This window comes from Borostomias antarcticus, assembly GCF_949987555.1.
Source record: "Borostomias antarcticus genome assembly, chromosome: 19".
NCBI classification, from domain to species: Eukaryota; Metazoa; Chordata; class Actinopteri; order Stomiiformes; family Stomiidae; genus Borostomias; species Borostomias antarcticus.
In genome coordinates, this window is record NC_140252.1 from 9,450,400 (window position 1) to 9,478,192 (window position 27,793).

At 46.1% G+C, this 27,793-nt stretch overlaps 3 protein-coding genes across 3 annotated transcripts in view; 1 reads left to right on the top strand and 2 right to left on the bottom strand.

Moving 5' to 3' along the window:
- Positions 1 to 5,418, top strand: part of tmem181 (transmembrane protein 181) — a 10,843-nt gene extending 5,425 nt beyond the window's left edge. Inside the window, exons 9-17 of the mRNA XM_084453442.1 lie at positions 2,064 to 2,194; positions 2,411 to 2,502; positions 2,607 to 2,664; positions 2,857 to 2,959; positions 3,122 to 3,173; positions 3,258 to 3,340; positions 3,477 to 3,566; positions 3,692 to 3,758; positions 3,870 to 5,418. Of these exons, the coding sequence (XP_084309568.1) occupies positions 2,064 to 2,194; positions 2,411 to 2,502; positions 2,607 to 2,664; positions 2,857 to 2,959; positions 3,122 to 3,173; positions 3,258 to 3,340; positions 3,477 to 3,566; positions 3,692 to 3,758; positions 3,870 to 3,954 (761 nt within the window). The 3' untranslated portion in view covers positions 3,955 to 5,418. The remainder of the gene's footprint in view (positions 1 to 2,063; positions 2,195 to 2,410; positions 2,503 to 2,606; positions 2,665 to 2,856; positions 2,960 to 3,121; positions 3,174 to 3,257; positions 3,341 to 3,476; positions 3,567 to 3,691; positions 3,759 to 3,869) is intronic.
- A 235-nt stretch (positions 5,419 to 5,653) lies between these two features.
- Positions 5,654 to 7,193, bottom strand: dynlt1b (dynein light chain Tctex-type 1b). The gene is made up of 5 exons (XM_084453376.1): positions 7,125 to 7,193; positions 6,897 to 6,938; positions 6,524 to 6,647; positions 6,251 to 6,328; positions 5,654 to 5,852 (listed from the first exon to the last, which is right to left on the bottom strand). The coding sequence occupies exons 1-5, from the start codon at positions 7,155 to 7,157 to the stop codon at positions 5,782 to 5,784; spliced, it is 348 nt and encodes a 115-aa protein (XP_084309502.1). The 5' UTR covers positions 7,158 to 7,193; the 3' UTR covers positions 5,654 to 5,781.
- A 351-nt stretch (positions 7,194 to 7,544) lies between these two features.
- gtf2h5 (general transcription factor IIH, polypeptide 5) lies at positions 7,545 to 9,425 on the bottom strand. The gene is made up of 3 exons (XM_084454101.1): positions 9,395 to 9,425; positions 8,922 to 9,037; positions 7,545 to 8,380 (listed from the first exon to the last, which is right to left on the bottom strand). The coding sequence occupies exons 2-3, from the start codon at positions 8,954 to 8,956 to the stop codon at positions 8,200 to 8,202; spliced, it is 216 nt and encodes a 71-aa protein (XP_084310227.1). The 5' UTR covers positions 8,957 to 9,037; positions 9,395 to 9,425; the 3' UTR covers positions 7,545 to 8,199.
- Between the last annotated feature and the right edge of the window lie 18,368 nt (positions 9,426 to 27,793).

The following is a 27,793-nucleotide window of genomic DNA, read 5'->3' on the forward strand; positions in this document are numbered from 1 at the left end:
GAACAGGGTTAGTAGCACATAGAGCCATACAGACCACACAGATATTGAAACAGGCAACCTGGGGCAAGCTCCTGGAGTATATTTGTCTAATGGCTAAGAACATTTAAAGAACAATACATTAAATTAAATTTTCAGAGCAAGAAAGGCTAAGAGCATCAGGTCCAGGCCTAAGCCGGATGTGGACTGATGTGTGTATGTGTGTACGTGTGTGTGTGTACTAAATACTACGATATCCACAGCTCCACAGCTGACACTGGACCTGGTTAGAGGATAGGAGGGAGAGAGAGAGGCACTAGGGGAGGCAGAAAACGGTTAGTAGCACACTGAGTGATGTGACAGTGCGCCCTATAGATGATCCCCCCCATGTGGCTCCGCCTTATGAAATCAATATTTATTTATTTTTTTCGATTTTGGATCACATCCTTGGTCATAGTGTGTACCTATTTAACATTATATGCCAAATATTTTTCAAATTTTCAGTTGCGTTGTAATCTTATATCAAATCCTATGATTTTTTTTCTTCCTGTAAAACAAAAGCTCCCGACTGCTTATGTCAGCAATGCAAGAGCAAGGTCAACCAATAATCTCACGACATCCACCTATCAATCAACGCCATCTGTCTATCAAATCTGTCTAAAGTTGTTATAACCCACCAACTTGTCAACTTTCCAGTCAAATTCCTCTAAAGATTATTTCCCGTCCCTATAACCTGTTTGAGTCAGAAATACGTTAAACTACGGAAGTTAGATGATCTCAGCCGTTTCAGCTGGACTTTAAGGAGGATTGCGCCCTAACGTACTGTGTAATGCCCCAAAATATGTCTTCTGAATATTTTTGCTGAAAATACAAAATACCACTCAGATTGTGCACTCTAGCAAGCCTCCATACCCCACTGTTTTAGTCCTGTTCTAGACGGGATGCTGTTTCAATGTAAATGAGCTGCTACTGCCCCCCCGCCCCCCCCCCCCCCCCACACACACACACACACACCCCTCCCCCCAACACACACACACTCTGTCCGTGCCTCCAGAAATTCAAACAATATAAATGCAGCAGGACATATCTGTATGGTTAGTTAACCATTTTTTTCCAATGTTGTTTTCAGATGGGGGGCGGTATAATTCTAATGAGTCCTGTTCCAGAACAGGGCAAATCTGAATGGCTTGTTGAATCACGTTTTCAGAATTTGGCTGCCCACAAGAAACTGACTGGGTTGTCATATTTCACAGTTTGTGTGTAGGGATCTCAGAGACACAAATGTATGTGCACAAGCACTGATTTTCATAGGGGACCTTTAAGTGTCTGCATAGTAGTATAGGGGTGTAATGTACCATAACTACAGCACTTCCATAATGCCACACCAGAGCTATATACAGTAGCATAGTCTCAACGCCAGATCCATGAGAGTTTTTTCGCTGATACGCTACGTAAGCTACGTTAACTACGTTACTGCATGCTGCAGATCTCTCTGTGGGTCTGGGACACTTCATGCAAAAATCTGGTGCTCAAACCCTGGCAATTAATTGGTTTCGCAGGAATCCCTGCGAAACCAATCAGTAACGACTTTCGCGATCAGGCGCTCCCACCCATAGATATGCCCCGCCCATCTAATCTGGGCTAGCGTCTCTCATTGGCTGCTACGACCTGTCACTCTTTCAATTTTGAACCGTCGATATGCCCTCAGAATACCAGCTTGAGCGGCAAAGTGGCACAGACTCTATTATGTAGTATGTGGAGCGCAGCGATTCAACGTAATCTTTCAGTCCAGAGAGACTAACAGTAGCATAACCGTTGAGTATGGCCCAGGGCACTCTTTAACGGTAGAAGCCAAAACCCAGCGTAACCTCCGAAGTGTTTGAGACCATCACTGTGTTCTGACGAGTGGATGTGCTGTGTTCTGACGGGTGGATGTGCTGTGTTCTGACGGGTTGGATGTGCTGTGTTCTGACGGGTGGATGTGCTGTGTTCTGACGGGTGGATGTGCTGTGTTCTGACGGGTGGATGTGCTGTGTTCTGACGGGTGGATGTGCTGTGTTCTGACGGGTGGATGTGCTGTGTTGCAGACCCGTTTTTCCCGCTGTCGTTCCTGGTGAACAGCTGGTTTCCGGGAACGCTGGACGCATTCTTCCAGGCTCTCTTCCTGTGCGCCCTGCTGCTCTTCTGGCTCTGCGTCTATCATGGCATCCGGGTCCAGGTGGGTCCTACCTTCAACCTAAAACCCGGACAAATGTTCTCCTAATCCTTTGTGCAATATAAATGTATCCCTCTAATTGTTCTTCTGTCATGTTGATTGTTTTTACCGATCTTGAATTAATCAATTAACTTGTATTTACTGCCAACAGTAACCATGACTTTTACACTTTCATTGACCCCTTCCCACAATCCACTGCTCTGTTATGTATTTTTATAGGGAGAGAGGAAGTGTTTGACATTCTACCTGCCCAAGCTGGTCATCGTTGGTCTCCTGTGGCTCTCGGCAGTGACATTGGGGATTTGGCAGACGTAAGTCGGAACTCTTGTCAACAAATAAACGTCTTAATCCAACTGTTTGAGTAACGACCTCTCTGTGTTTGATGAAGAGTATGATGAGATTCCATTATCCACAGGGTCAATGAACTCCAGGATCCCACCTACCAGTACAAAGTGGACATCGCAAACTTCCAGGTGTCACACTCTTTTCGATCTTGTATCTTTGTTTGTTAGTTAGTATTGTGTGCCTATGTCACCTACCAGTACAAAGTGGACATCGCAAACTTCCAGGTGTCGCACTCTTTTCGATCTTGTATCTTTGTTTGTTAGTTAGTATTGTGTGCCTATGTCGGCCATCTTGTTAACAACAGGTCTCTGTCCTCTCAGGGTATGAAGATCTTCTTCGTGATTGTGGTGACCCTGTACATCCTGTACCTGGTCTTCCTGGTCGTCAGAGCCTGTTCAGAGCTCAAGAACATGCCTTACACAGGTAACATTGAGGATATAGACCACAATTACTTTTATTGCCAAGTTACCTTGCAATAAAAGTACTGAGGAGATGCATATGAAATCTACAACATTGTCACATCATTCAGGATTTTTTTTTTTTTCTTTTTTCTAATTCACGGTTGGTCTTATTTTTGGGCACCAGACTTGCGACTGAAGTTTCTGACTGCGCTAACATTTGTGGTACTTATAATAAGGTATGTTTTTTTTCTCTCTCAGTTGTATTTCTTCTCATTAGTCTTCTTGTACATGCGCTGACCTTTCCATGTCTGTCCCTCTAGCATGGTCATTCTATACCTGCGCTTCGGATCCAAGGCTCTGCAAGACAACTTTGTGGCAGAGTTGTCCACCCACTACCAGAACTATATCCTTTCATAAGAGCACGCGTTGGCCATGTTTGTCTCCTGTTGTGGAAGCTGTGGTCAGTAAGATCACAACCTCAACCTCATCGTATTACAGCCATAGCCAGATCGTATTATTTTCCTTAATTCCAGACATACCAGCTGAATTTCTATCCTTTTATGGCTTACTCAACTTTTACTTGTACACATTAGCCTTTGTGTACTCCCCCTCTAAAAATGCCCTTTATGGTGAGATTGTGCTTTGATATCACATGCTTGGATAGTTGCATATACTTTGTGTAGTCCTGTTATCTGCTGTCTGCTCCTCCCTAGAAATGTATCCCTTAATAACAAACCCTGTTCTTGTCCCCTAGACTCCCAGTTGAAGGATAACCCTGCCTTTTCCATGCTCAATGACTCTGATGATGAAGTGATATACGGGTGAGTGGTCACGTCTCAGTCTGTCCCGTCTTCAGCGTTTTCAAACCTTCAGCCTTTACGTTCCACTTTCTTTGGCAGCTTATAACAAATCTGTTCTTTCCTTTTGTGAAGGAGCGATTATGAGGAGATGCCTCTACAAAACGGCCGTGCCATCAAGGCCACAGCCAAGTACCAGGATGGGAGCGACAGCGACTGATCTGATTGGTGCATCACTTGCTCCTCTGCTGTGCTCTAGTGCCAGGTGGAGTACAATGAACCACCATATGTAAATAGGGAGTATTTGCATAAATAATGCAAATAGTAATGTACTGTAACTGTACATAAATATATTTTTAAAGAAAAAAATGAACTGTCATCCTGAATGTAATTTCACTGACAAGTAAAGGAGTGTGTGCAGACAGTTTTGTCGGTTCGTTGTTCTAAACTCAGTGAGCACATTAGAGCGAAACTGGATTTAGCCACAAAAACAACCATTCTCTGTTGACAGCCGTTGTCTTTTGTTGTCATGGCCTGCATCTCCTTACTTCTGATTGGTACAGTATGATTGCAGTAAAAGGGAAGAGTGCCAATAATGATCCTAGGATTTCTTATAGAGAAAATCAAAAGCTTTTAAATGTTTTTTTTGCAAAGTATTGAACCACTATCATATCTCTCTGCGTTTCACTGTTGTTATTGCCATTCCTATTGTTATTATAATTATTATTATTATTTGACTGGAATATTGAGAGGCATATTCAGAAATCTTGAATGCCACTGTGTGTCGTGCATATATCTAATCCATATATGTACTGTGCTCAGTAGGTATTTTTGTAATACTCCTTGGTAGCTCTTGATGTGTTGTTACTATGGTCGGCCTTAAGTGGAGTTGGTATGATTGCACTCTGTGTGGGAATATGACACATTTCTGCCCAAAAATAATGGTGTGTGATACTGTATTGTTTTGCTCCCCTTGTAGTCATCCGTTTCCACATTCCTGAAGCTACAATGGAATATAATTATCTTGTTGGACATCATTCCAATGAATGCTTTATGAACTGGTTATGGTATTGCATCATGGGTCCAGATATTTACAACATGCTTGTTCTTCCATCCTTATTCCATCAATTCATTTTTCATTATGTAGAGATGATGATGGTTTTTGTTCTGTTTAAATATCTGATTTTCATTATTATCCAAACCCCACCCATGTGAACCAACTGATTCTGTGGCGCTTTGCCTGTTTGGTCTCATGGTTCTCAATAATACTAATAAGGGACGTGGGTGTCTTATAGCTACAGTATTGTATATCAAATAGTGTAGTTAAACAGTCTGAAACAGGTTAGTGTTCAGCTCCACACATTTAGTGTGAGGCAAATACAAGTTTGTACAATACCCTGACCCCTAAATAGCATTCTAATAAAGATTGTGCCTTGTTTTCGCCTTCAACCAAGGTCAGGTTTTTTCTCCAAAGCTTTGACTGCAGTCTTAAATCGTGTAAGACTTTTGATGTGAATATTTGTGACTGAGATTCTTTCAATAATATATGTGGGCTTATGGGGAAAATGACGTGATTTATTTTAGCTAGATTCTGGATCTTTATTGTTGGTTATAGGGATTTGTGTTATTTTACACTGTAAAAACATTCACTTGTGTGATTTCTGAACAGCACTGTAAATATCCAGTAAAGTATTCAATAAAAACGGATTAATGAAATGTGTTTGTGTATACTTAACCTAATATTTACTGAACATAACTGCTTGGTCTACAGATGTTATGCAGTGTTCTGTAGACAGATCAGATGTTATGTAGTGTTCTGTAGACATCAGATGTTATGTAGTGTTCTGTAAACAAAGTAAAAGGAGAAAACGTGAAATAATTTAATCAACACTAGCAAATTGTAACATGACAAACTGGTAAAAACATGACTACAGCACAATACACTCCAATAAAAAGGGAATACTTTAGTCAAACGCTTTGGGTGGAGTGGAAACAGGAAGGTCAAGTCATGGTGACAGGGCGAGGAGGTGCAGGCCGGGCGCTGAGTTCAGATGGCCAGGCCAAACACGCTGACGATGCAGTACATGGACTTGTTCTCCCACCGCACTGTACAGCTCCCTGGAACATGAAACAAAATAAAACCAAGTTATGAGCTGCAACCAGCACACCTTCACTGATGTCCTCTTGACAAAGGTGTTTAGGGGCGTAGGCTATAGGCTTGTGTGTACATCATTATTATGTATATTATACCATCAAGATATGTGTATGTATGTGCATGTAAGAATATTGTGTACATCCAGGAAGCTTGCTTGTAACTATGAGATGTGACACGTTAAACGACCCAACAACATGACAGCAATGGAATTATATTTGGGCCCCAGCAATGTATTTTGAAAATGCAGACCTAAATAAAAAATCCAAATGTGTGTGGAAGAAAGTGAGAAAGAAAGAAAGAAACAGAAAGAGAGAGAGAGAGAGAAAGAGAGGGACAGAGGGAGAGAGAGGCAGCCTCGCACCATCAGTAGTGTTGTCCCAGAAGCATGAGCTGGCTGTCTGCAGTCCTGCTCCATTCTTCTGCATGATGACACACGTCACTGTTGAGAAACACAGGCTGATACAGGCTCATGGAGCAGAAGCACAACTGGGGAGAAAACCTAAACACATTCCAGCCAAGTGTAGGCAAATATGCGTACTGTAATGTCATATGTACTGTAATTCAGTTGAAGTGGTGATTGTGTCAAGTGAAATGCAGGTAAGTGGGATCAGTGAGTTTTTTCACTGCCACATACCAATGTATTTGAAAGGTTTGCCCAACTTGCTGAGTTGGCTAAGGCACTGTTCCACCACATTTGTAGTCCACTGGTTCACTCTGCTGTGTTGATAGGCATTTCCTCCAATGGCCCCTTCAACTGACTTGAAGCACAGATAACAGCGAGTTTAGTTAAAATGCAGCTATATTTCAGCCAGATCCACACCTGTGGTGACTGCTAAGCTCATTAGCAACCATGATGTCCTAGCAACGGGAGGCTGTGGATGGTTTTCTAGCAGGTAATGTTAGCTACCTAGCTAACGTTACTTTTGAAGAGCAATGAAATGGGAAAAAGCCACAGATGCCATTCATTTTTATCGTGGAAAAACACAACTTTGTCGAGCCCCGGTTACCTCTTTAATTATAGTGCTCACTTCGTCAACGACAAAGGCAGTCTGGAAAACAAAAGAAACAAAAGCATTAGCATTACGTTACTAGCTAAGCTAGCTAACTAACGTCAGCTTTGAGTAACTGTAGTTAGTAGTTGGAAACAGTTATAACAGTTTAGCACGTTTGCTTTACGCAGACACTTTGTCTAGCTAGTGAAAAACAGAGCACGCAAATTATAAACATCTCAGAACCTCTTCTCCCGTTTGAAAGTCGTCCATGTCCATGATATCTGGCTGCTGCTGCGGGTCTATTCCAGTTACCCGACACAACCAGGCAGACACAACCAGGCAGCCACAACCAGGCAGGAGGCGCGCCTCCACGTCCAAGCTCGCCAGCTGAATGACTTGTTTCAGTTTTGTCTGAGAGCAGATCAGTTGCCTGCTCAATATCCAATAAATAATTATGTTAATTGACACAACTTTCAATATTTGTAAAAAGTCGAAAATTACACTGCATTTGCTTGCTTGTGGAATAAGTGGCGAGTACGCGCGTGCAGCGTGCATTGCTTCCGACTCCTTGGACAAAAAAACGGAATAACAAAACACATATCAAACGTTTATTGAGGTTGTTAAGCCATTTTATTACAATAGGTATGCATTTGTGGGGCGTATACCATCATCATAGGGCATACAAGCTCTTATAGAGGAATATAGCACTCACGTAGTACAAGGTTGTATGACAACATTGTATGTCATTCCGCATAAATTAAATGAGCAATCTCCATACACCCTGGAAGACAAAAGTATACCTTCTTTCAACACATCAAAACACGAAAAAAAAAAAACACAAAACAAAGCTCATACTTTAACCACTATGCACACATGAACAAAGTGTTTTTGTTTTTTTAAACCAATGATATGAATAACTCACAAACAAATGTGCCTGCACTTGCATCCAAAACATGTCCAACAAGTTTAAAATGCAAACATCCATGTGCTGTACACATACCAGTATCCCCAAACCGAGGCAGTTCACTGTCTGCTCACCAACATCATATGATCTTTTAAAACAGTGTTTCTCAACCCATTTTCTTATAGGGATTCTCTGCTATAGTGATTTCCTCCTGGAGAACCACAGCATACGATAAAGCAACTAGAGACCAAAACTCTGTGAGCTTAGTTAATGACTACAGCTGAGAAAAACTGTACGATCTCAGCTCACGATCCATTCCCAGCAAGGATCAGTCAGCAGCATCCCAGAGAGGCACCCGTCTACGGACGTGGGGGAGGTTGAGTAACACTGTTCTATACTGGACTAGGTTCTGCTTTATTTCTGGGTGATGGGGAAGGAGTTCTGGTCCATGAGCTCTCCCACTCTCTCCTGGAGGATCTGCACCACCTCTGCCAGGATGAACACATGCGTGTCGTCCAGGTCCTGAATGATGAACTTCTTCCCCAGGGCGGACGTCTCGTCTAGGTACAGAAGGAACTGCTTCATGGCAGGGTCACTGTGGAGGGTAGAGGGAAAGAGATAGAGAGAATGATTAGTAATTACAGGATCTCGAGGGGTCTTTTGTTACCACACAGTGACACACACAACACACAAGCACACACACAACACATAAGCACACACAACACAAGCGTGAGCGGTGACACAGTACACACACACACACACACATCTTCAGGGGTCATCGGTGGAATTTGTCCTCTGCAGGGGCAGCCAGAAGCAGTGGGCTGCCTCATCAGTGGCCCCTGGGGAACAAGTCCAAGTGCTCAGTCCCAGTCCTGGTTAGGGAGTGGGGACAGGACTGAAGAGCATCTGTTCTTCTGCATGTTTTTAGTATTGAGAGAAAACCCTTGCGGACACGGAGAGAACATCGAAACACTCCGTACTGAAAGCCGGGAGATACCCCACCTGAGTACCTGACAACCCTGGGGATAACATCCCTAGTGCCGACATTGTCCCAAGCGGGAATCGAACCAAGGACCATCTTGCTGTGAGATAACACAACAAATACTCTTGAGGTAGGAATACAATCCTTTATTTACCATTCAACAAGGACACCCTTGAGTACGTTGACCATGTTGTCAGGTAGAAGGTTTGTCTGGTGATAAATAAATAAAAATCCCAAAGCACTAGAGATTTCCTTCAGACGGTCAGGATTCTGCTGAAAGGAAAACAAAGGAAAGGAAAGGAAAATAAGTAATTTGTAGGCTACTCACTCTGTAGAAGATAGGATGATAAAAACATATCAAACAAACAGTGGCTAAGCTAATCATAAGTGGATTTAAAACAGAGTTGATAGCTAGCAGAGTTCAAAGATGGTTAGTTAGCTAGCTACAACTACGTAGCTAGCTAGCTAACTAGATCAGAATCTAACTAAGATGAAGAGAAAAGCATGATTGATCCAACCGTAGAACATTTATACTGTCTACTTATGTCATTCTTTTTTAAATACTGCACATTGACTTTACTCTCAAACTGTCTCTGTACATGCTGAATGCTGAGTATGCCTACTTACTTAACTTCAAGGCTCCGTTGCTTGTTGACTGTAGTTTCAGACAGAGAGCATTCTGGGAAGTTATGCTCCTCTTCCATGGTTCTTTGGTTTTAGGGCGGTCATTATCCCGAAAGGTGCATTACCGCCGCCTGCTGGTCTGCGGTAAGAGCCCCACGAACAGACGTCGAGCAGTATTGATCACCGAGTATCGATAGGAACCAGGCCAGGTCGGGCCTGGCTTGTGTGTGTTGGCTGGCTTGTTTCTGTGCGGGACTGGTAGGACGGTAATGTCTGATAAATAAAGATGGGTCTTGTCACCTGGACACATCAGTTCCAATGCTTCCAATGCTAATCCAGCACAATGAGAGCGGGATAGCCAGTAAGCTCATGGGCTCACAACTAGCAGCAGCTTCCATAACATTAATGGTAGCGGTCAGTGGCAGTTACACTGATGATTCCTGTAATGTTAGCTATTTTGCTGCAATGAGTTCAACTTTTGCTTCTGGATAAAGGTCATGACTTGCTGTTTTGCACTTCCCTTTAGGTGGTGAATAAGTAGACCACGGACACAGTGGGTTATTTGGACATCTACTAGGATCTTGATATTATATTGATATGAAGATATGAAAGTAAAATATTTGCCCTTAGAAGTAAATTGTAATTAAAATGGTTCTTAGCTAAGTAACCTAAGTGTAGGCAGACTTGAAAGGTCAATTGTAATAATATCATGGATGAACAATTGTAAACATAGTACTCAACAGAATAGGTAATACGCAAGTCTTGATTTAAACTTTTCCTAAATGCTTTATTAAACATACAGACATGCACATTAAAAATAGCCATAAGTTGTTATTTTGCATGTGCTCTCAGGACATGTTGTGGTTGTGACCATCTTTATAAAGAAGAGAGGCATGTAATGCACATGTATACAGTAGTATAGAGTCAGTTGTCTATTGTATAGACAGTGTTCAATTGCTCAAGTGTTGTCAGGTGTTGGTTCGAGTGTTCGAGTGATGCATAGTCAGTTGTCAGTTGTCTAAGGTGTCACGTGTTCACTTGTTGGTCCAGGGGGTGGCATGTGTGCCATTGTTATAATTAGAGTGTATAGTACACTCTAATGTGTATGCTATGCTATACTATGTATAGTACAACCAGAGTACTATAAACAACTGACTCTGCACCACTGTACACCCGAACCAACACCTGATAGCACTTGAGCAATTGAACACCTTGTCTATACAATAGACAACTGACTCTGCACTACTGTACACCATCACTTGAATCAACACCTGACAACACTTGAGCAATTGAACACCTTGTCTATACAATAGAGTATACTTACAGTATACTTGTCATGTTATGTAATTGCACTGCCTGTATCATGGACAGTCACAGCCATCCATGATCAGATACTGCTGTCTGGCCATGTCCTGTCTGGGTGGGGCTTGCACCTGAAGACCATCTTTGGGGGGGCTGGACATCAGCGTTGCCCAGCAGCCGACACCTGACTGGTGTTGCATCACAGTGTTCTCTGGCCACACCAGGCATCCCAGCATCAAAGCTGCAACAGAACAGAAGGGATATGCATTAAAATAGTGCATTAAAATATTGGCCAAAAATAACATTTATATAAAGCCTTTTTTTGTGTCGCGTAGACATAGACACAGTACATTTAATCTGCATAATAACATGATATGGTGGTGAATAAAAACAGTGGAGCAGATTCCTGGTGCCACAGCACAGGTGGTGTTGTAGTCCTATCCCCAACTGAAAATATTGATCTAGTGATTAGTCAACCCATTGCTAAATCACAAACTACTAAGCTATCCCATAGGAATGACCCTATAACCATACCAGCTGGGCATGCTGATTTTGCTGGGTTACTGTTTACTTCAGATATTACTCTACATTTCAACTAGCCCTTCTCAGTCCCGTTGTCGCATTCCGCTCGCTCATGCCAGACAACAGTCCTTTGCTGGTCCATTCACTTTGCCGTCAAAATAAATCGGTGTCGGCCTAGTTAGGAGAGGCGCTCATATTTACAAGTGTCAGATAAACATGAAATTTCACTTACCTTAGCAAACGGGTCTATTTTAACAAATATATCTATACCACCCCTGTGAAGCCTAAACAAATTGTGATACAATTCAATAAGTAGATCCTCTCTGATGGTCTTGGTGGACTGTATACTGTCCAGTACCGATTTTTTTTTTTTTTAGTTTAGTTTATTTAGATCAGGACAGTGCATATTGATGAATGTGTAAAAAAAAACATGTAAATATGCCAGATTGTAGCCCGGAGGCTAGTTTCCATCTGGAGTCCATTAGGCAGGTTGATGTTACAAAACAAGTTACAAGAGGTACATATATAAAACACAGACACAGTACAATATATAAAACATAGAAAAATGGCATGCAGTTAGATTTGGAGTACGTGCACACCACCACCCTATCAGGTCTGACCTCCTCCACCCACTGCAACCCAAGGATGACCGCCACCATTTCAGCCGTGTACACAGATAACATATCAGACAGCCGCTTGGAGAGACCCACTTCGAACCCCGGGATATACACCCCAACTCCCACTCTATCCAGTTCATCCTTCGACCTGTCAGTGTCGAAGTCCACACACCCGTAGTAACTCGCACGCAGATACATGCCCGTGTTCATACCCACTTCACCTGGCTGCCATCCATGTTTTCTCTCCAGAACGCGCCTGTCCACGGTCACTTCAGGGAAGAGCCAAGGGGGCACCCAACTAACTGGGGCGGATCTAGTGAACTCTAACCCCTCCAGCCCATAGTCCCTCACTGCGGCTTCAATAGTCCACCCAAACCCAGTCCCCTGGAACCAGTGGCGTGCACAGACATTTTGGGGGCAGTGTTGCCAGATTGGGCGGGTGCACGCCCAATTGGGCTTCTTTTGATCACATTTGGCCGGAAAAAATAGCATTGGGCGGTTGGGCTGGAAAAAATAGCATTGGGCGGGCGTTTAAAAAAATATCTACATATATATATATATGTATACTGTATATAAATATTGTTTTAAACTGTCGGGACAGACGTTTCAATTTTATCCAATGACGTTAGTAATAGGGTGGGAGATGTGCACCTGTCCAATAGGAGCGATGGAGCTCTCCCTGTTCAATGCATTTGATTTGCTGCCTTGACCTGTGCTGTCAGTCATCAAGACAGCGTGGCCGTGTCCGAAATGCATACTACCTGCTACTTGCTATATAGTAGGCACTATATAGTAGGCATACTGCATACTATATAGTACCTACTGTTCCACAAAACGCGTGTAGTATGCGAGAAAATACAGCATGCTACTCGAGTCATCCAGCGGAAGTGACGGGGTACGATACTGTTTACTCCCGCGAAGCTGTGGTACAATTATCCGGTGTTTTCTGTGATCATTTTGTGTATTATCCACAAAAATGTAGCCTTTTCCTGGCATGGGATGTGCGGCTGCTGCTGCCGCCAGGAGAAGTCGTGTTAACGCTGCAAGGAGAAGAGCCGTCATGAGATCTTCTCGACATGCTTGTAGTTGAGGTAAATATTGAACTTGCTAGCTACGCTAGTTAGCTAGGTTAGTTGATAGCCCCGCATGTGCTGGCTTGGGGCTAGCTATACTGTTACATTTGTACCAGGGATGTTATATTAAATAGATTCTGAGAGGCAGGTAAGCAAAACAATAAAACTCAACTCATTTTAAAGAGGTGGGTAAACTGAGTTTACCTGGGTTTACTCATCACTACACGCCTGCTTTGTAATGTTACATTTTAGCTCTACAGATAATGACATCTATCTATTATCATATTGTAAAGACAAGTATATGCCATACGCACAAATGAGTTAAAGTTTGCCCTAATAATATTCCCCCTGTAGGCTCACATGGAAGACAGAGGTCCTCACCAAGTCAACCTCCACGTCCCTGCTGAGGACCTATTTTGACGGCTGGACACAAGGAGGGACTTGATTGTCAAAATCGACACAGAGGAACCTTGGTGATGGTCAGGAGGATGGGGCAAGACCATGGAGGTGCTAATAATAGCAATAACAATAATAATAATTCATTGCATTTAGAGCTTTTATCAGTACTCACCCTTTACAATGGTCTTGTCATTCACAGACAGGTGCTAGTCTTTGGAGGTAACATTACATCAGTCATTTAGCAGACACTGTTGTCCAGCATTACCTTAGTCATTTATTTAGCAGACACTTTTGTGTGTCTGCTAAACGACTTACAGTAGGCCTAATTGCATTTAACCATTTAAAGGTTGAAGACCTTGATGGTGGCCATGGTCCTGCTGCTGCAGATCATCCCAACCCTGGAGATGGCCTCAGAAAGTGTCTCGCAGCGGCAGCATCAGCACCAGCACAAGCTGCCTGGATCGCAGCTCTTGGTGAGCACGACTACCCCCATCCTGCCATAAGTAGTCAGTCTATCAGTTCATGAGTGTGCTTTGCCTTGTTCCTTATAGACAGCCTTGAGGCTTTAAACACCGATCAGTTGGTTATAGGCAGCCTTGAGGCATTTGTTTAAATGTATTTGTATTTAAATGTATGTGTAACACTGTACATAGTAATCAGTTTAAGTATTTTAGGGGGAGACAACAGATCAGCGTTCTCCTGTCAGTACCTTTTGCAAGGAAAGCTAATGATCTGACCAAATATAAACAAGTCAAAAGTATATTTGAAGACCATTGTGTAATAAAAATATCCAAGAAATGTTTATGGTTGTGTTTCTTCCATTATACATGTAAAGGTTACTTCTTGATGTATTAACATTTCAACAAAGTGTAATATCTACACATCAGACACATTGTCTTGATATGTCTACAGGTCATGTACAGTAACTTGGAAGGTCTTAACACAACACGCAGAGCACTTTGGACATGTAACTCCCTTATCAAGTAGTCGTTAGTCAGACACATTAAACAGTGATGCTTTCATAACCGTCTCTGAATAATTCCAATGAAGCATTGTGAACCAACATGTGTTCCGTCTTTTATGCCTAATTGCAAACTACAATTTCCATTAGGAATGTTCTTTTACTCTAATGACTGGTTTTAGGTATAGTGACATTTGTTCTTTGACTGGGAATACATTACAAGGAATGACACACAAACACCAATTTAATTCAAGAAAATACATTTAATAAAAAATAACAAAAACAATAATGGAACAAGATAAAACAGTTTTTTTTTTGACTGAGGCTTCTAGAAGCAACATCAGCCGGTCCTCCCTCTCCTTAAACAACCCCCTTTCCTCCCTCCACTCAGCCTTCATCTCTGCCTTCTCTCTCCCCCATTCAACATCAGCCGGTCCTCCCTCTGGAGGACGGCCAACTCTTCCCTGTTTATGGGGAAGAGAAACACCACGCTGAAAGGCTTGGAGTAAGTTAACTTACGTATGCATTGTTGTTCAGAAGCAATCCAGCGGTCTGTTTACTTTGGATATTGATTTATGTAGGACCTACATCTTAGAAGCTGGGCTGCAGGGGACGACGGAGACAGCCTGGATAAAGCACACAGAGAACCTTGTAGCCATGTACAAGGTGATTTTGATCTACAGGCTACATGATAGCAAATATATTGATAGGGACTCACAGTTTGTATGACACTAGAAAACTTATCTAACCTCATAGGACCTAAAGAGCCCCAGAACTGGGGTCAGCACAGAGGGAGGGGAGGCCACAGCCGCTTCGTGGAAGTGGTACGGGGTCTTGGAAGAGGCGATGGGGGCCACCCATGCAGCCGTCCTCCAGAGGATCATCGTCCCTGGTGTGGTCGTTGGTCCCTTTAATACATCCAGAAGTATTATGGGACAATGAATACTAATATATTAATATATAATATATGAACAGTTGAACTCGTTTAAATCATGGAATGAACAGACAATTGTTTAAACAACTTCAAGTAACGTTAGGCTCGGTGGCTTAGGTTAGCCATTTAACAACTCATCACAATTTCGACATTTCTTATACATTTCTTAAGCAATCATGGTCATATTACATGGAAATGTTACTCTGTTTGTCTTGATTCTAGCTATAATAACATTTAAGCTATGACATTAATACGTTTTGAGCAAGAGCCGTCTGAACACCTGTAACGTTAGTAGCCTATTAACGTTAGCTGGGCTAGCTAGCTAACGTAACGTCCACCACAGAGATCAATGCAAGCAGCTAGCTATCATGACGTTCTTTTTCGAAATGTCATTTCTACCCCACCTATATACACAAAACTGCATTTGTAGCTCTGTGTCGTCATAACTAAGATATCTGTCGGAAAAAATAATTTTTTCATCGACAAATTAAGTCAATACTTACATTTGAAAACTCCCGCTGCGGTCCCGGAGACCTCTTCGTTCGCCATCTTTTTTATTTTTCTCACTGCCCAGTGACGTATCACGTCTCGACTTCCGGAACAGTATGCTCTGGACTATGCTACATTTTCGGCCATTTTTTCGCCGATTTCGCCTACTATATAGTACCTACTATATAGTAGGCGAAATACAGTATGCACAGTTTTGATGCAGCATGCTGCATCTCGCCTACTATATAGCAAGTAGTATGCAATTCGGACACGGCCCGTGTGTGTGTGTCTACTTGGTGCTCGTCTCTGCCTCGCGCTCTGCCTTTAGGCCTACAACCTACATTATACCTCCATGTACTAGCCTACTACTGCTAGCTAGCATTTTGTATATCGCCATGCCGAAGTGGGCAAAGTATAAAAAGCAGTACAACAAAGAGTGGGAGAGCGACCCAGCTCTCAAAACTTGGATCGCACCCGTCGTGGGAGATACCACGAAGGCCCGTTGCAAGTATTGTCCCAATACTGAAATCAGAGCACAACTAAACGACTTGAAAGAACATGCCAAAACCAAGAAACATAGGTCTCGCTGCTGTGCACCAAGTGTCCAAAGTTTTGCTGTACCGGTGGCGACAGCTGGGCAGTGTACAATAAAAGCTGACCAGAAACGCCGTGAAATCAAGATAGCAACCTACGTTGCTTGTCACACTTCAATCAATGCGGTGGACGAGTTGTCTGATATATTACAAGATGAGATGGGGGCATTCAAAATGCACAGGACAAAGTGTACAGCTGTCATCAAGTCTGTTCTGGCGCCACATTTTAGAGAAGAACTAATGGAGGATATTGGTGAGTCCCCTTATTCCCTCTATCTGGATGAAACCACCGACATATCAGTGAATAAGCTCCTTTGCCTCTGTGTGAAATACCACTCAAAAAAGCACAACAAGTTTGTCAGTACCTATCTTGGACTTGTGGAGCTCATGAATGCTGATGCTAATGGGATAACGGATGCCATAGTTGCCTTTCTAGAAAAGAACGGTCTGCAGATTAAAATCATGGTGGGAATTGCCACAGATGGTGCTAGCGTCATGGTGGGAAAACACCATTCGGTTTTCACCCTACTGAAAGAAAAGCAGCCAAGCTTACAGCTTATTCGCTGTATTTGCCACTCACTCGACATAGTTGCAAATAAGGCAATGCAGCTTCTCCCCAGCAACATTGAATATATGATCAGAGAAACCTACAACTGGTTCGCCCATTCTGCCAAGCGCCAGTGTGACTACAGGCAAATCTACGAGACACTCAACGACGGGGGCTGTCCATTGAAACTGATAAGTCCAAGCTCTACCCGTTGGTTAGTGATGGCAGACTGCATCGATAGAATTGTCGAACAAGAGGATGCTCTCAGACTTCACTTTAACATGGCTTCAATTGCAGAACACTGCTATTCTGCCCGCATATTGAAGGAGATGTATAACGACAAAACCAACAGCCTCTACATGCATTTTCTCCGACCTGTTTTGACTGAAATCAAAACTGTGAATAAATACTTTCAGTTGGAAACGGGAGACTCACTGGGTGTGTTTAGGGATCTGGATCGACTGTACATGTCAACTCTGCGGCGAGTTGTTAAGCCAAGCGTTTTGCGCATGAACAGCGACAAACAACTCCATGAACTTGACCTCAAATCTGACAGTCTCTTCCTCTCACCACTGGACGCAGACTTGGGTACCGCTTTCATGACACGATTTGAGGAAAGTACGTTGGCTCCTGAAATTAAGGGGAGGATCGCAATACGGTGCATGAACTTTTTAAAAGAAGTGCTGGCGCAATACCAAGCACGTCTCCCTGCTTCGATGGAAATGTTGCGCAAACTGGAGCTCCTGTCCCCAACGTCTGTGATGTCCATCAACAGGCCAAGACTGCAAGACCTGCCCAAGGAGTTTTTCACATGTCCGACTGACAAACTAGAATCCCAGTGGAGGAATGTGGCATCAGCTGGCTTCTCAAGCAATCAGGCCATAGACACATTTTGGCTGGAGGTCGAGGCATTTGAAGATGCTGGAGGACAGCGGTGCTTTCACGAACTAGCACAGGGTGCCATCCGACTTCTCATTCTGCCCGTGTCCAATGCTCACGTCGAAAGAGCATTTTCGATGGTGACGCTACTAAAAGATGATCAGAGAAACAGAATGGGACTACAGCTGCTATCTAGCCTTATGGATGTGCGGACTGGTCTGGCCAGAAACAGATGGACTTCTGCAACATTCAAACCTCCCCGCCAGCTGTTGGGGAGATTTGATGCATCTATGTATTAGCCAGTCGAGCTGGCGTGGAATGTATATAGTTCTGTTGACGTTCTTCAAAATTGTCAAGTCAGCGTTGGAATTCTACGTACAGGTAAGATCATTTATACATGACTATTTTGAGTGTGTGTGTGTGTGGGGGGGGGGGGTGAAAGAAAGAGAGAGAAGCCACTTGTCTATGTTAGAGTTATTAATTCGGCTAAGTCGCATTCCGGTGTTTATGGTGCTCACGTGTCAGCCACCGTTGTAGTAAGCCACATTTTCTGCAGCTGTCAGTGTGTTCCTGTCTGTGAAATGTGTGTGTGTGTGTGTGTGTCTGTGAGAGAGAGAGAGAAAGATGTTCCTCATAGGCTTTTAATTTGTGTATTGGCCTTATTGTGGCTGCTGCTGTTGTTGGCACTATGGCACGTTTATGTTTGTGAGGGTTCCAAATCGCCCCACTGGTGAGCTGTGGCAAGTTAGGGGCGTTTCCTCGCTGGGGTATACGTTGTGGGCTGGTTTTTTGTGGATCTCGCGGTTTTTAGACTGTGGTTGGGCTGGGATTGGTCAATCCAATCTGGCAACACTGTTTGGGGGACAGGATGTAGAGGTTGCCCATTTCTCCGCGTGAGAATTGTGAAGTGTGAGCGTGAGAAGAGGCTGAAACGCGTGTGTCTGGACAGCCCTAAGGTTACTACATAATATTAAATATTCAGCTTAAGTATACCAACAACAAATTCTACCGACATTGGTCGTGTGGTGGTTATCATTAAGTTAAATCCATTCATTGATTATGACTAGCTAGCTTGTTACGCAGGTGGGCAGTCGGCTAATTTAGGCTCAGCTGTTTGGCACTGTATCATGAGACTTACTTCACAACAGAGACAAATAAATGCAAGTTATAGTTTGGCAACTGAGGCTTAGGGGGCAAACAATACACTCGTTTGGTTTATGTTACCTGGCTGGTTAGCTGTCATCACTCGGGCACTCTGGATAGGGAAAGCTAGGCAGGGGAGGGGCAGGGGAGGAGATGTGTGTGCTGTGTGCTGTGCTGCTGCAGTGCGCCTCCGTTTGTGTCTGCTTTTCGCGTTTACCGTTGACAAAGGAAGAGAGGGAGGGGAGGGGCACGGCTGTGCCGCGGGCACGTGCGTGTGTGTGGGGGGGGGGTCTGGCAAAATTACGACGCATTTTGGGGCATTATTATTACACGCTTTTAATTGTGGAGGGCAGTGGCTAGTTCCAGTGCGAACTAGAATGGAGAAGTAAGACGTCTCCTTCCCTCCACTAGTCACGGGGTCCACCTTGGGCAAGTGGTAGTACCCCCTAGCCCCCCTACCTGGGGTTACAGGTAAAAACCCTGATGGATAAAGAACTAAGAGGAAGAGAGACCCGGCCCGGAGGAAGCCCGGGGCCCTCGTCTGGAGCCAGGCCCAGACAGAGGGCCTGTCTGCGGGCGCCTGGTGGCCGGGCTTACCCCGGGCCGGGCTTACCACCGGCCGGGCCCAGCCCGAAAGAGCTACGTGGAAACACCATCTCCTCCGTCCCGTGGACCCACCACCCGCGGGAGGAACTGTCGGGGTCAGGTGCGCTGCCAACTAGGTGGCAGTGAAAGCGGTGGGCACCGACGGACCGGACCCGAGCGGCAGAGGCTGGCTCTGGGGACATGGAACGTGCCCTTGCTGGGGGGGAAGGAGCCGGAGCTTGTGAGGGAGGTGGAGCGATACCAATTACACCTGGTGGGGCTAACCTCCATGCACAGCATCGGCACCGGAACCAAACTCCTGGATAGGGGTTGGACCCTGTTCTTCTCCGGAGTTGCTCATGGTATGAGGCGTAAGGCAGGTGTGGCTATACTAGTTAGCCCCCAGCTGAGCGCCTCTGTGCTGGAGTTCACCCTGGTGGACGAGAGGGTTGCCTCCCTGCGCCTTAGGACTGTGGGGGTGGGGGGGGATCTGACCGTGGTTTGTGCTTATGCACCGAACAGCAGTTCAGAGTACTCAGCCTTCCTGCAGACCCTCAAGGTCAAGGTCAAGGTCAACTTTATTTATAAAGCACGTTTAAAATCAACCGAAGTTGCACCAAAGTGCTGTACAATATATAAAATAAACTAAAACAAAAAACAGAATAAAGTGCACGTAATCACAGAACAATAAAAGGACAGGACACAAAACAGGACAGGGGATGTAGGCTATCAGGCCTCAAAAGCCAGTGCAAACAAGTGAGTCTTAAGCTGAGACTTAAAGAGCCCTAGGTTCTGTGCGTGTCTAATGTGTGGAGGGAGGCTGTTCCAGAGCTTTGGGCCAGCCACCGCAAAAGCTCGGTCACCCTTGGTCTTAAGTCTCGATCTAGGGACTATTAAAAGAGTCTCGGAGGAGGACCTCAGGGTTCTAGATGTCGCCCGAACTTGAATCAGTTCAGCCAGATAGTGGGGGGCCAAACCATGTAGAGCCTTAAAAATAAACATTAAGATTTTAAAATCAATCCTGAAGCGAACAGGAAGCCAGTGGAGGGAGGCCAGCACCGGTGTGATGTGGTCCCGCTTCTTGGTTCCAGTCAGGAGGCGTGCAGCAGCATTCTGGACCAATTGCAGGCGCCTCAGTGACCGCTGGTCAAGGCCCACATACAAGGCATTACAGTAGTCCAATCTTGAAGAAATAAAAGCATGGATGACTGTCTCCAGGTCCTTAGGAGAGAAGTACGGTTTCACTTTGGATAAGAGCCTCAGCTGGAAAAAAGAGCCTTTAACCACAGAGCCAATTTGTCGCTCAAAATTAAAACCAGTATCTCAGACTCAGAGACTCAGACTCAGACTCAAACTCAGACCCTGAGTGGAGTCCTATTTGGGGCTCCTGCAGGGGACTCCACTGTCCTATTGGGGGACTTCAATGCACACGTGGGCAATGGTGGAGAAACTTGGAGGGGCGTGATTGGGAGGCATGGCCACCACGATCTGAACTCGAGTGGTGTTTTGTTGTTGGACTTCTGTGCTAGTCACAGTTTGTCCATAACAAACACCATGTTCGAACACAAGGATGCCCACAAGTAGATTTTATTATCGTATCAGCCGATCTGAGGCCATGTGTTTTGGACACTCGGGTAAAGAGAGGGGCAGAGCTGTCCACTGATCACCATCTGGTGGGGAGCTGGTTTCGATGGCGGGGGAAACCTCTGGACAGACCTGGAAAACCCAAGTGTGTAGTGAGGGTGAACTGGGAACGTCTGGAGGAAGAGCCTGTCCGGAGAGATTTCAATTGCCACCTCCGGCGGAGCTTCTCTGGCATCCCTGTGGAGGTTGGGGACATCAACATGAGTGGTCGGTGTTCAAAGCCTCCATTGCTGAAGCTGCGGCTGGGAGCTGCGGCCTAAGGGCCATAGGTACCTCAAGGGGCGGTAACCCTAGGACACCGTGGTGGACAGCGGTGGTCAGGGAAGCCGTCCGACTGAAGAAGGAGGCCTTCCGGTATATGTTAGCCCGGGGGACTCCAGAAGCAGTTGCAGGGTATCGGCTGGCCCGGAGGGCTGCGGCGTCGGCCGTGACCAAGGCAAAGCAGCGGGTGTGGGAGGAGTTCAGAGAAACCATGGAGAAGGACTTTCGGTCGGCCCCAAAGTGTTTCTGGAAGACCATCAGACACCTCAGGAAGGGAAAGCGGGGAACCATCCAAGCTGTATACAGCAAGGAAGGGACACTGCTGACCTCAACTGAGGAGGTTGTTGAGCGTTGGAAGGAGCACTTTGAGGAACTCCTGAACCCGACTAATCCACCCTCTACAATCGAGGCAGAGCCGGAAGATGATGGGGGGTCATCGTCAATTTCCCTGGAGGAGGTCACTGAGGTAGTCAAACAACTCCACAGTGGCAAAGCCCCAGGGACTGATGAGATCCGGCCAGAAATGCTGAAGGCGCTGGGTGTTTAGGGGCTGTCTTGGTTGACACGCCTCTTTAACATTGCGTGGAAGTCCGGGTCAGTGCCAAAGGAGTGGCAGACTGGGGTGGTGGTCCCAATATTTAAAAAAGGGGACCAGAGGGTGTGTGCCAATTATAGAGGCATCACATTACTCAGCCTCCCAGGGAAAGTGTACTCCAAGGTGCTGGAAAGGAGGGTCCGACTGATAGTCGAACCTCACATCGAAGAGGAACAATGCGGATTTCGTCCTGGTCGTGGAACCACGGCTTACGACCGGGTCCCTCGAGAGGTCTTGTGGAGGGTTATACGGGAGTATGGGGTGAGGGGATCCCTACTTAGGCCATCCAATCCCTGTACACCCAGAGCGAGAGCTGTGTCCGTGTCCTCGGCAGTAAGTCGTCTTCCTTTCCGGTGGGGGTTGGCCTCCGTCAGGGCTGCGCTTTGTCACCAATCCTGTTTGTGATTTTCATGGATAGGATATTGAGATGTAGCCGCACGGAGGTGGGGTTGCAGTTCGGTGAGCTGGGAATCACGTCGCTGCTATTTGCAGATGATGTGGTCCTGATGGTATCATCTGCCTGCGACCTCCAGCACTCTCTGGATAGGTTCGCAACCGAGTGTGAAGCGGCTGGGATGAGAATCAGCACTTCTAAGTCTGAGGCCATGGTTCTCAGCAGGAAACTGGTGGTCTGTCCGTTCCGAGTAGGAAATGAGTCCTTACCCCAAGTGAAGGAGTTCAAGTATCTGGGGGTCTTGTTCACGAGTGAGGGAACCATGGAGAGGGAGCTTGGCCGGAGAATCGGAGCATCTTTGTTCCCACCCTCACCTATGGTCATGAAGGATGGGTCATGACCGAAAGAACGAGATCACGGATACAAGCGGCCGAGATGAGTTTTCTCCGGAGGGTGGCTGGGGTCTCCCTGAGAGATCGGGTGAGAAGTTCAGTCATCCGGGAGAGACTCGGAGTAGAGCCGCTGCTCCTTTGCGTCGAAAGGAGCCAGTTTAGGTGGTTTGGGCATCTAGTGAGGATGCCTCCTGGGCGCCTCCCTAGGGAGGTGTTCCAGGCATGTCCAGCTGGGAGGAGGCCGCGGGGTAGACCCAGGACTAGGTGGCGGGATTACATCTCCGCACTGGCCTGGCAGCGGCTAAAGATTCCCCAGGCAGAGCTGGTTGATGCTGCCAGGGAAAGGGATGTCTGGGGCCCCCTGCTGGAACTGCTGCCTCCGCGACCCGACCCCGGATAAGCGGATGAAGAAGATGGATGGATGGCTTTTAATCGAGAATTGTTCGATGTCACCATGGGCCACATACAGTAGGCCTACACTGTAAAAAATAAAAAGTATCTTTCAAAAGGGCACTTGCCTTGTCCAGAGGGCAAAGGGCAGGTGCTCTAGCACCACCTTGTGTCTATCTGTGCACGTCCCTACCTGGAACCTATTGAATTCCCAACAATCCCACACCGTGAGCTTAGCAAGGTGGTCGTCTCCACACCCTTGCAGCCTAACCCAAAATGCCAGCGCCAGTTTCTCCCGCCTGAGATCTGCAGAGCCCTGCATTGCAACCGATCCACTTTAAGCAACGTAGACTTAGCTGCCGCTGCATACACCACTCCCCCATAGTCCAGAGCTGACCTCATCAGTGCCCTATAGATGTCCAGCATTGATTGCGTTCCTGCCCCCCAGTCACACCCAGCCACAGCACGCAGCAGATTGATAACCTTTTTGCACTTGGTTTCCAAGTGGTGAATGTGTACTGCCCATGTAAACCTGCTGTCGAGCCACAGGCCCAGGTATTTAAACTCCGTAACCAACTCCAGTGGCCGACCATAGAGCATAAGCCCTCCAGCCTCGAGCTTGCGCTTATTAGTGAAAACCATGTAGCAGGACTTGCTCGCTGACAGTTTGAATCCCCACCCATAAGACCACCTTTCCACCTTCTCTATTGCCTGCCTCAGTTTCACTTACGGCACATTCCTTCCCCTCATCCAAATGGCCCCATCGTCTGCATAAAGAGCCGACTTGATGCATCCCTCAAGGTTCGCAAAAATATAATTAATCATCACATTAAACAACACCGGACTGATCACACTCCCTTTAGGGATACCATTCCCTATGCTGAACAGCTCTGAAACGCACCCACCTTGACTCTAAGTGTCCTACCCGTTAAAAAGTCCATAACCCAATTGTACAACCTCCCCACAATACCCAAACGGCTCAACTTGATAAGTAGCCCATCCCTCCACATAGTCATACGCCTTTTCAATGTCAAAATAAACTATCACCATCCCCTCCTTCATTTTCATTGACTTTTCAACATCAGAGCAGACTCCAACCAGAGCATCCAGCGTGGAACGCCCTTTCCGAAACCCACTCTGACAGTGACTCAGCAGCCCTCTCCGTTCCAGCACATGACACAGCCTGCGAACTATCATCTTCTCCATCCATTTGCACAAATGAGAAGTCAACGCGATAGGCCTATAGCCATCAGGCACAGCAGGGTCCTTCCCAGGCTTATGAAATGGCAAAATCACTGCACTCTTCCACCCACATGGCAAGATACCCTCACTCCAGATTCTATTAAAAAATCTCAGCACTAGCTGTAAAGATGCCACGGGTAGCTGTCGGAACATGGCATAGCATAACTGGTCCTGCCCTGGGGCTGAATACCCGGTACCCTGCAAAGCTAATTTGAGCTCTGTCATTGTAAAGTCCACATCTAAAGTCGATCCAACCTCACCTCTCCGATCCCACACATTCCCATGCCTACTAAGAGTGCAGACCTTCTGCTGCCTATGCACTTCATCCAGGTGCTCCCCACTATGCACTGCAGCAAAAGCACAACCCAACATATCCGCCTTCTCTTTATCAGACACTGCCAGCCTCTCCCCAACACTCAGTGCTGGAATACGGACTGATGCCCTCGTCCCACTCATTCGCTTAAACATGGACCAGACTTCTCCCAGCTGCACATTCCTGCCAATAGAGGAACAAAATTCCGTCCATGTCCTCTTTTTTGTGCTTTTCACCACCCTACGAGCAACAGCCCTGCTCCGTTTGTAGGCAACCAAATTCTCGGGCGACAGGTCCCTCCTTAAAACTCTTAAGAGCCTTGTTCCGCGCTCGAACCACACTACTGCATTCTTCATTCCACCACGGCACCACCTTCTTCCTACGCTGGGTCAACCGTCTTGGTATACTCACAGTGGCAGCATTCAAAATATGACCAGCCATCTCAGCTGCGCAGTCCTCTATGCTACCTTCAAGAGCAACCAGATGAGCCGTGCCCTCACAAGACAACCTAAAGACCTCCCAGTCAGCCTTCCTGAAACACCACCCAACAAGTGCACACCCGTCTTGTACATACACACTCGCATGAACAACCGTGAGAACTGGAAAGTGGTCACTCCCAATAGTCGACTCGGTCTTAACGCGCCACTCACAGGCCGTCACCAGACTACTTGACACCAGCGTAAGATCCAGGCAGGACATTGTACCCCTATTCACATCAAGCCTCATGCCGTGCCCATTATTAAGGCAGACCAGCGACCTTCCATCCAACACGTCTTCCACCACCTGACCATTACTGTCTGTATGAAGACTGCCCCATAAACTGTTGTGTGCATTAAAATCCCCAACCCACAATTCCTTCCTAGACACCGCCCCAGCTATGTCCTGGAACATGTCCACTGTAAGCGACTTACACGGATTGTAGAAATTGACCACCCTAATATTGCCCCCCTCCCTCGGGCTGCACAATTCCACCACAACACATTCAACATCCATAGGGGAGGGCACCTCCCTATAGGCTAACCCATCTTTTAGAAAAGTCGCACACCCCCCACCACTTTGATTGTGCGCCCGATCTTTTCTTACAGACCTGAACCCGGGGATCACAAAAACCGACTGAGGATGCAGCCAAGTCTCTTGCACACACACAACATCAGGAACTACATCTAACTCATATATATACTTCTTCAATTCTTGTCCATTGGCTCTGTGACAGAGTGCTGCAGTGCAGAGTGTTGGTCCTGTGCCGGACAGGCGGCCCCAGCCCCAAGCTCCAGCTGCTGCTGCTCGGCCTGCTGCTCGGCCCCGCCCCCCTAACCGTCTTCAGTGCCTCCGCATATGATACCCCTGTCACCACCTTAACCCGTTGGACCTCCCTGGCTTCAATCTGCGCCACACACCCACCATACGCAGCACTGTGCTCACCCCGCAATTACAACAACACATCTTGGCATCTACCTCACACTTCCCATACTCATGTTGGCCCCCACAAAGGGCGCATCTAACCTGACCCTTACACTGCTGTGCCGTGTGCCCCATTCTCTGGCACTTGAAACATCTGAGTGGCTTGGGGATGAACGCCCTCACACTATACCTCACGTAACCCATTTGCACTGATGGAGGAAGGGCCTCCTCAAACTGAAGAACCACTGACAAGGTGGCCGTCAATGCGCCATGCCTCTTGCTCATAAGTCTAGTGGCCTCAATCACCTTGCCTCCACGCAGCTCCTTCTTGCTCCTCCATAGACACACTCACAGGCACACCCGAAATCACACCCTTCAACCGTGCCATTGCACCCAGAACATGAGCCTTCACCCTTTCCCCGCCAAGTGACGACATCCCCAGGATCTTGCTACTCTGTATCTCGCTGCTAGCACAAATCAATACTCGCCTATTGCAGAGAAACCAAGCAAACTTCACCTTCCCTATCTCTTTCTCGATCGCCTTAGTCAGTTTAAGGGGATGACAGTGCCTGCCATCCTGATCAAACTCCACAATTACCTTCCACTCCACGACCGGGGCTCACCCGAGAGCTACCTCCACCGAGTCTCGACTGCTTCACACAGCCGCCCCCGGACTCACTACCTCCCGAACCCTGCCCCCGATCTCTCGTCTTCAAACTCCACCTCGGCCTCGCCTCACTCCACTCCATTTGTGTCCTGTACCCACCACTACCACCACCACCATCTGAACTAGTAGACATGTTGATACAGTCAGAGTACAGTTTATGCAATCTCACCAGAACCAAACACCGACCCCTGAAATCTGTGGAGTCTTTTTCTTTTGATGTTCTGGGACCACTGCCTCTTGTGGTAGCAACATAGAACTGCAGGTCAACAACGCCAGCAGGGACAGAGGAAGGGAGCGACAAAAAGGATTCCGTCTTCTAGGTGTCGGCTTACAGCCAACACACAAAAACAAAATCAAACCCAGATTCCAAACCAGGCCAAAACAAAAACAAAGACAATAAATGAAGATAAATTAATAATAATAATAATGTCCAGCCAGGGTATCTACCCATACTGCCTCCTCAGACTGAGATGTATGGTGTGCAAATGGCCAGAAAACATGTTCTAAACCATGGATTCCCAAACTCCATCAATGTGGGCCTCCCCTCTGAAAACAGTGACACACTGCCCCCCCCAAGTTACACAGCCCCCCCCAACCCCCCAAATTTGTCCATTTTGCAAGGCAGTGTATGTATGTATGCTATATTTCGCACAATACATTCATGCCTGTGGGGGGAGGCTCTCTCTGAACTATCCACAAATTTAGTATACATCTCTCCCATTATTTCAATTTTCTGACCTTTAAAATCATGTTTCATTCCTAAAAAAACATAGAAAATTCAAAAATAAACATGTTTTTCCTTTTTTTTCCCCCTACCCATCCCTCCGCGCCTCCCCTGAATTTCTTTGAGGCCCCCCAGGAGAGGCGCGCCTCACAGTTTGGGAATGCCTGTTCTAAACTAAAGTGTATGACCCATATAGTAAAACATGAGTTCATGAGGATACAATTTGAAACAAACTCAAAATTATAGAATTTTACACAGCCTATTTATTCCACATGAAAATGATTGGCAGCAATGTGTTAGCTACAGTAAGTTCATTACGTTTCAAATCAATTCAT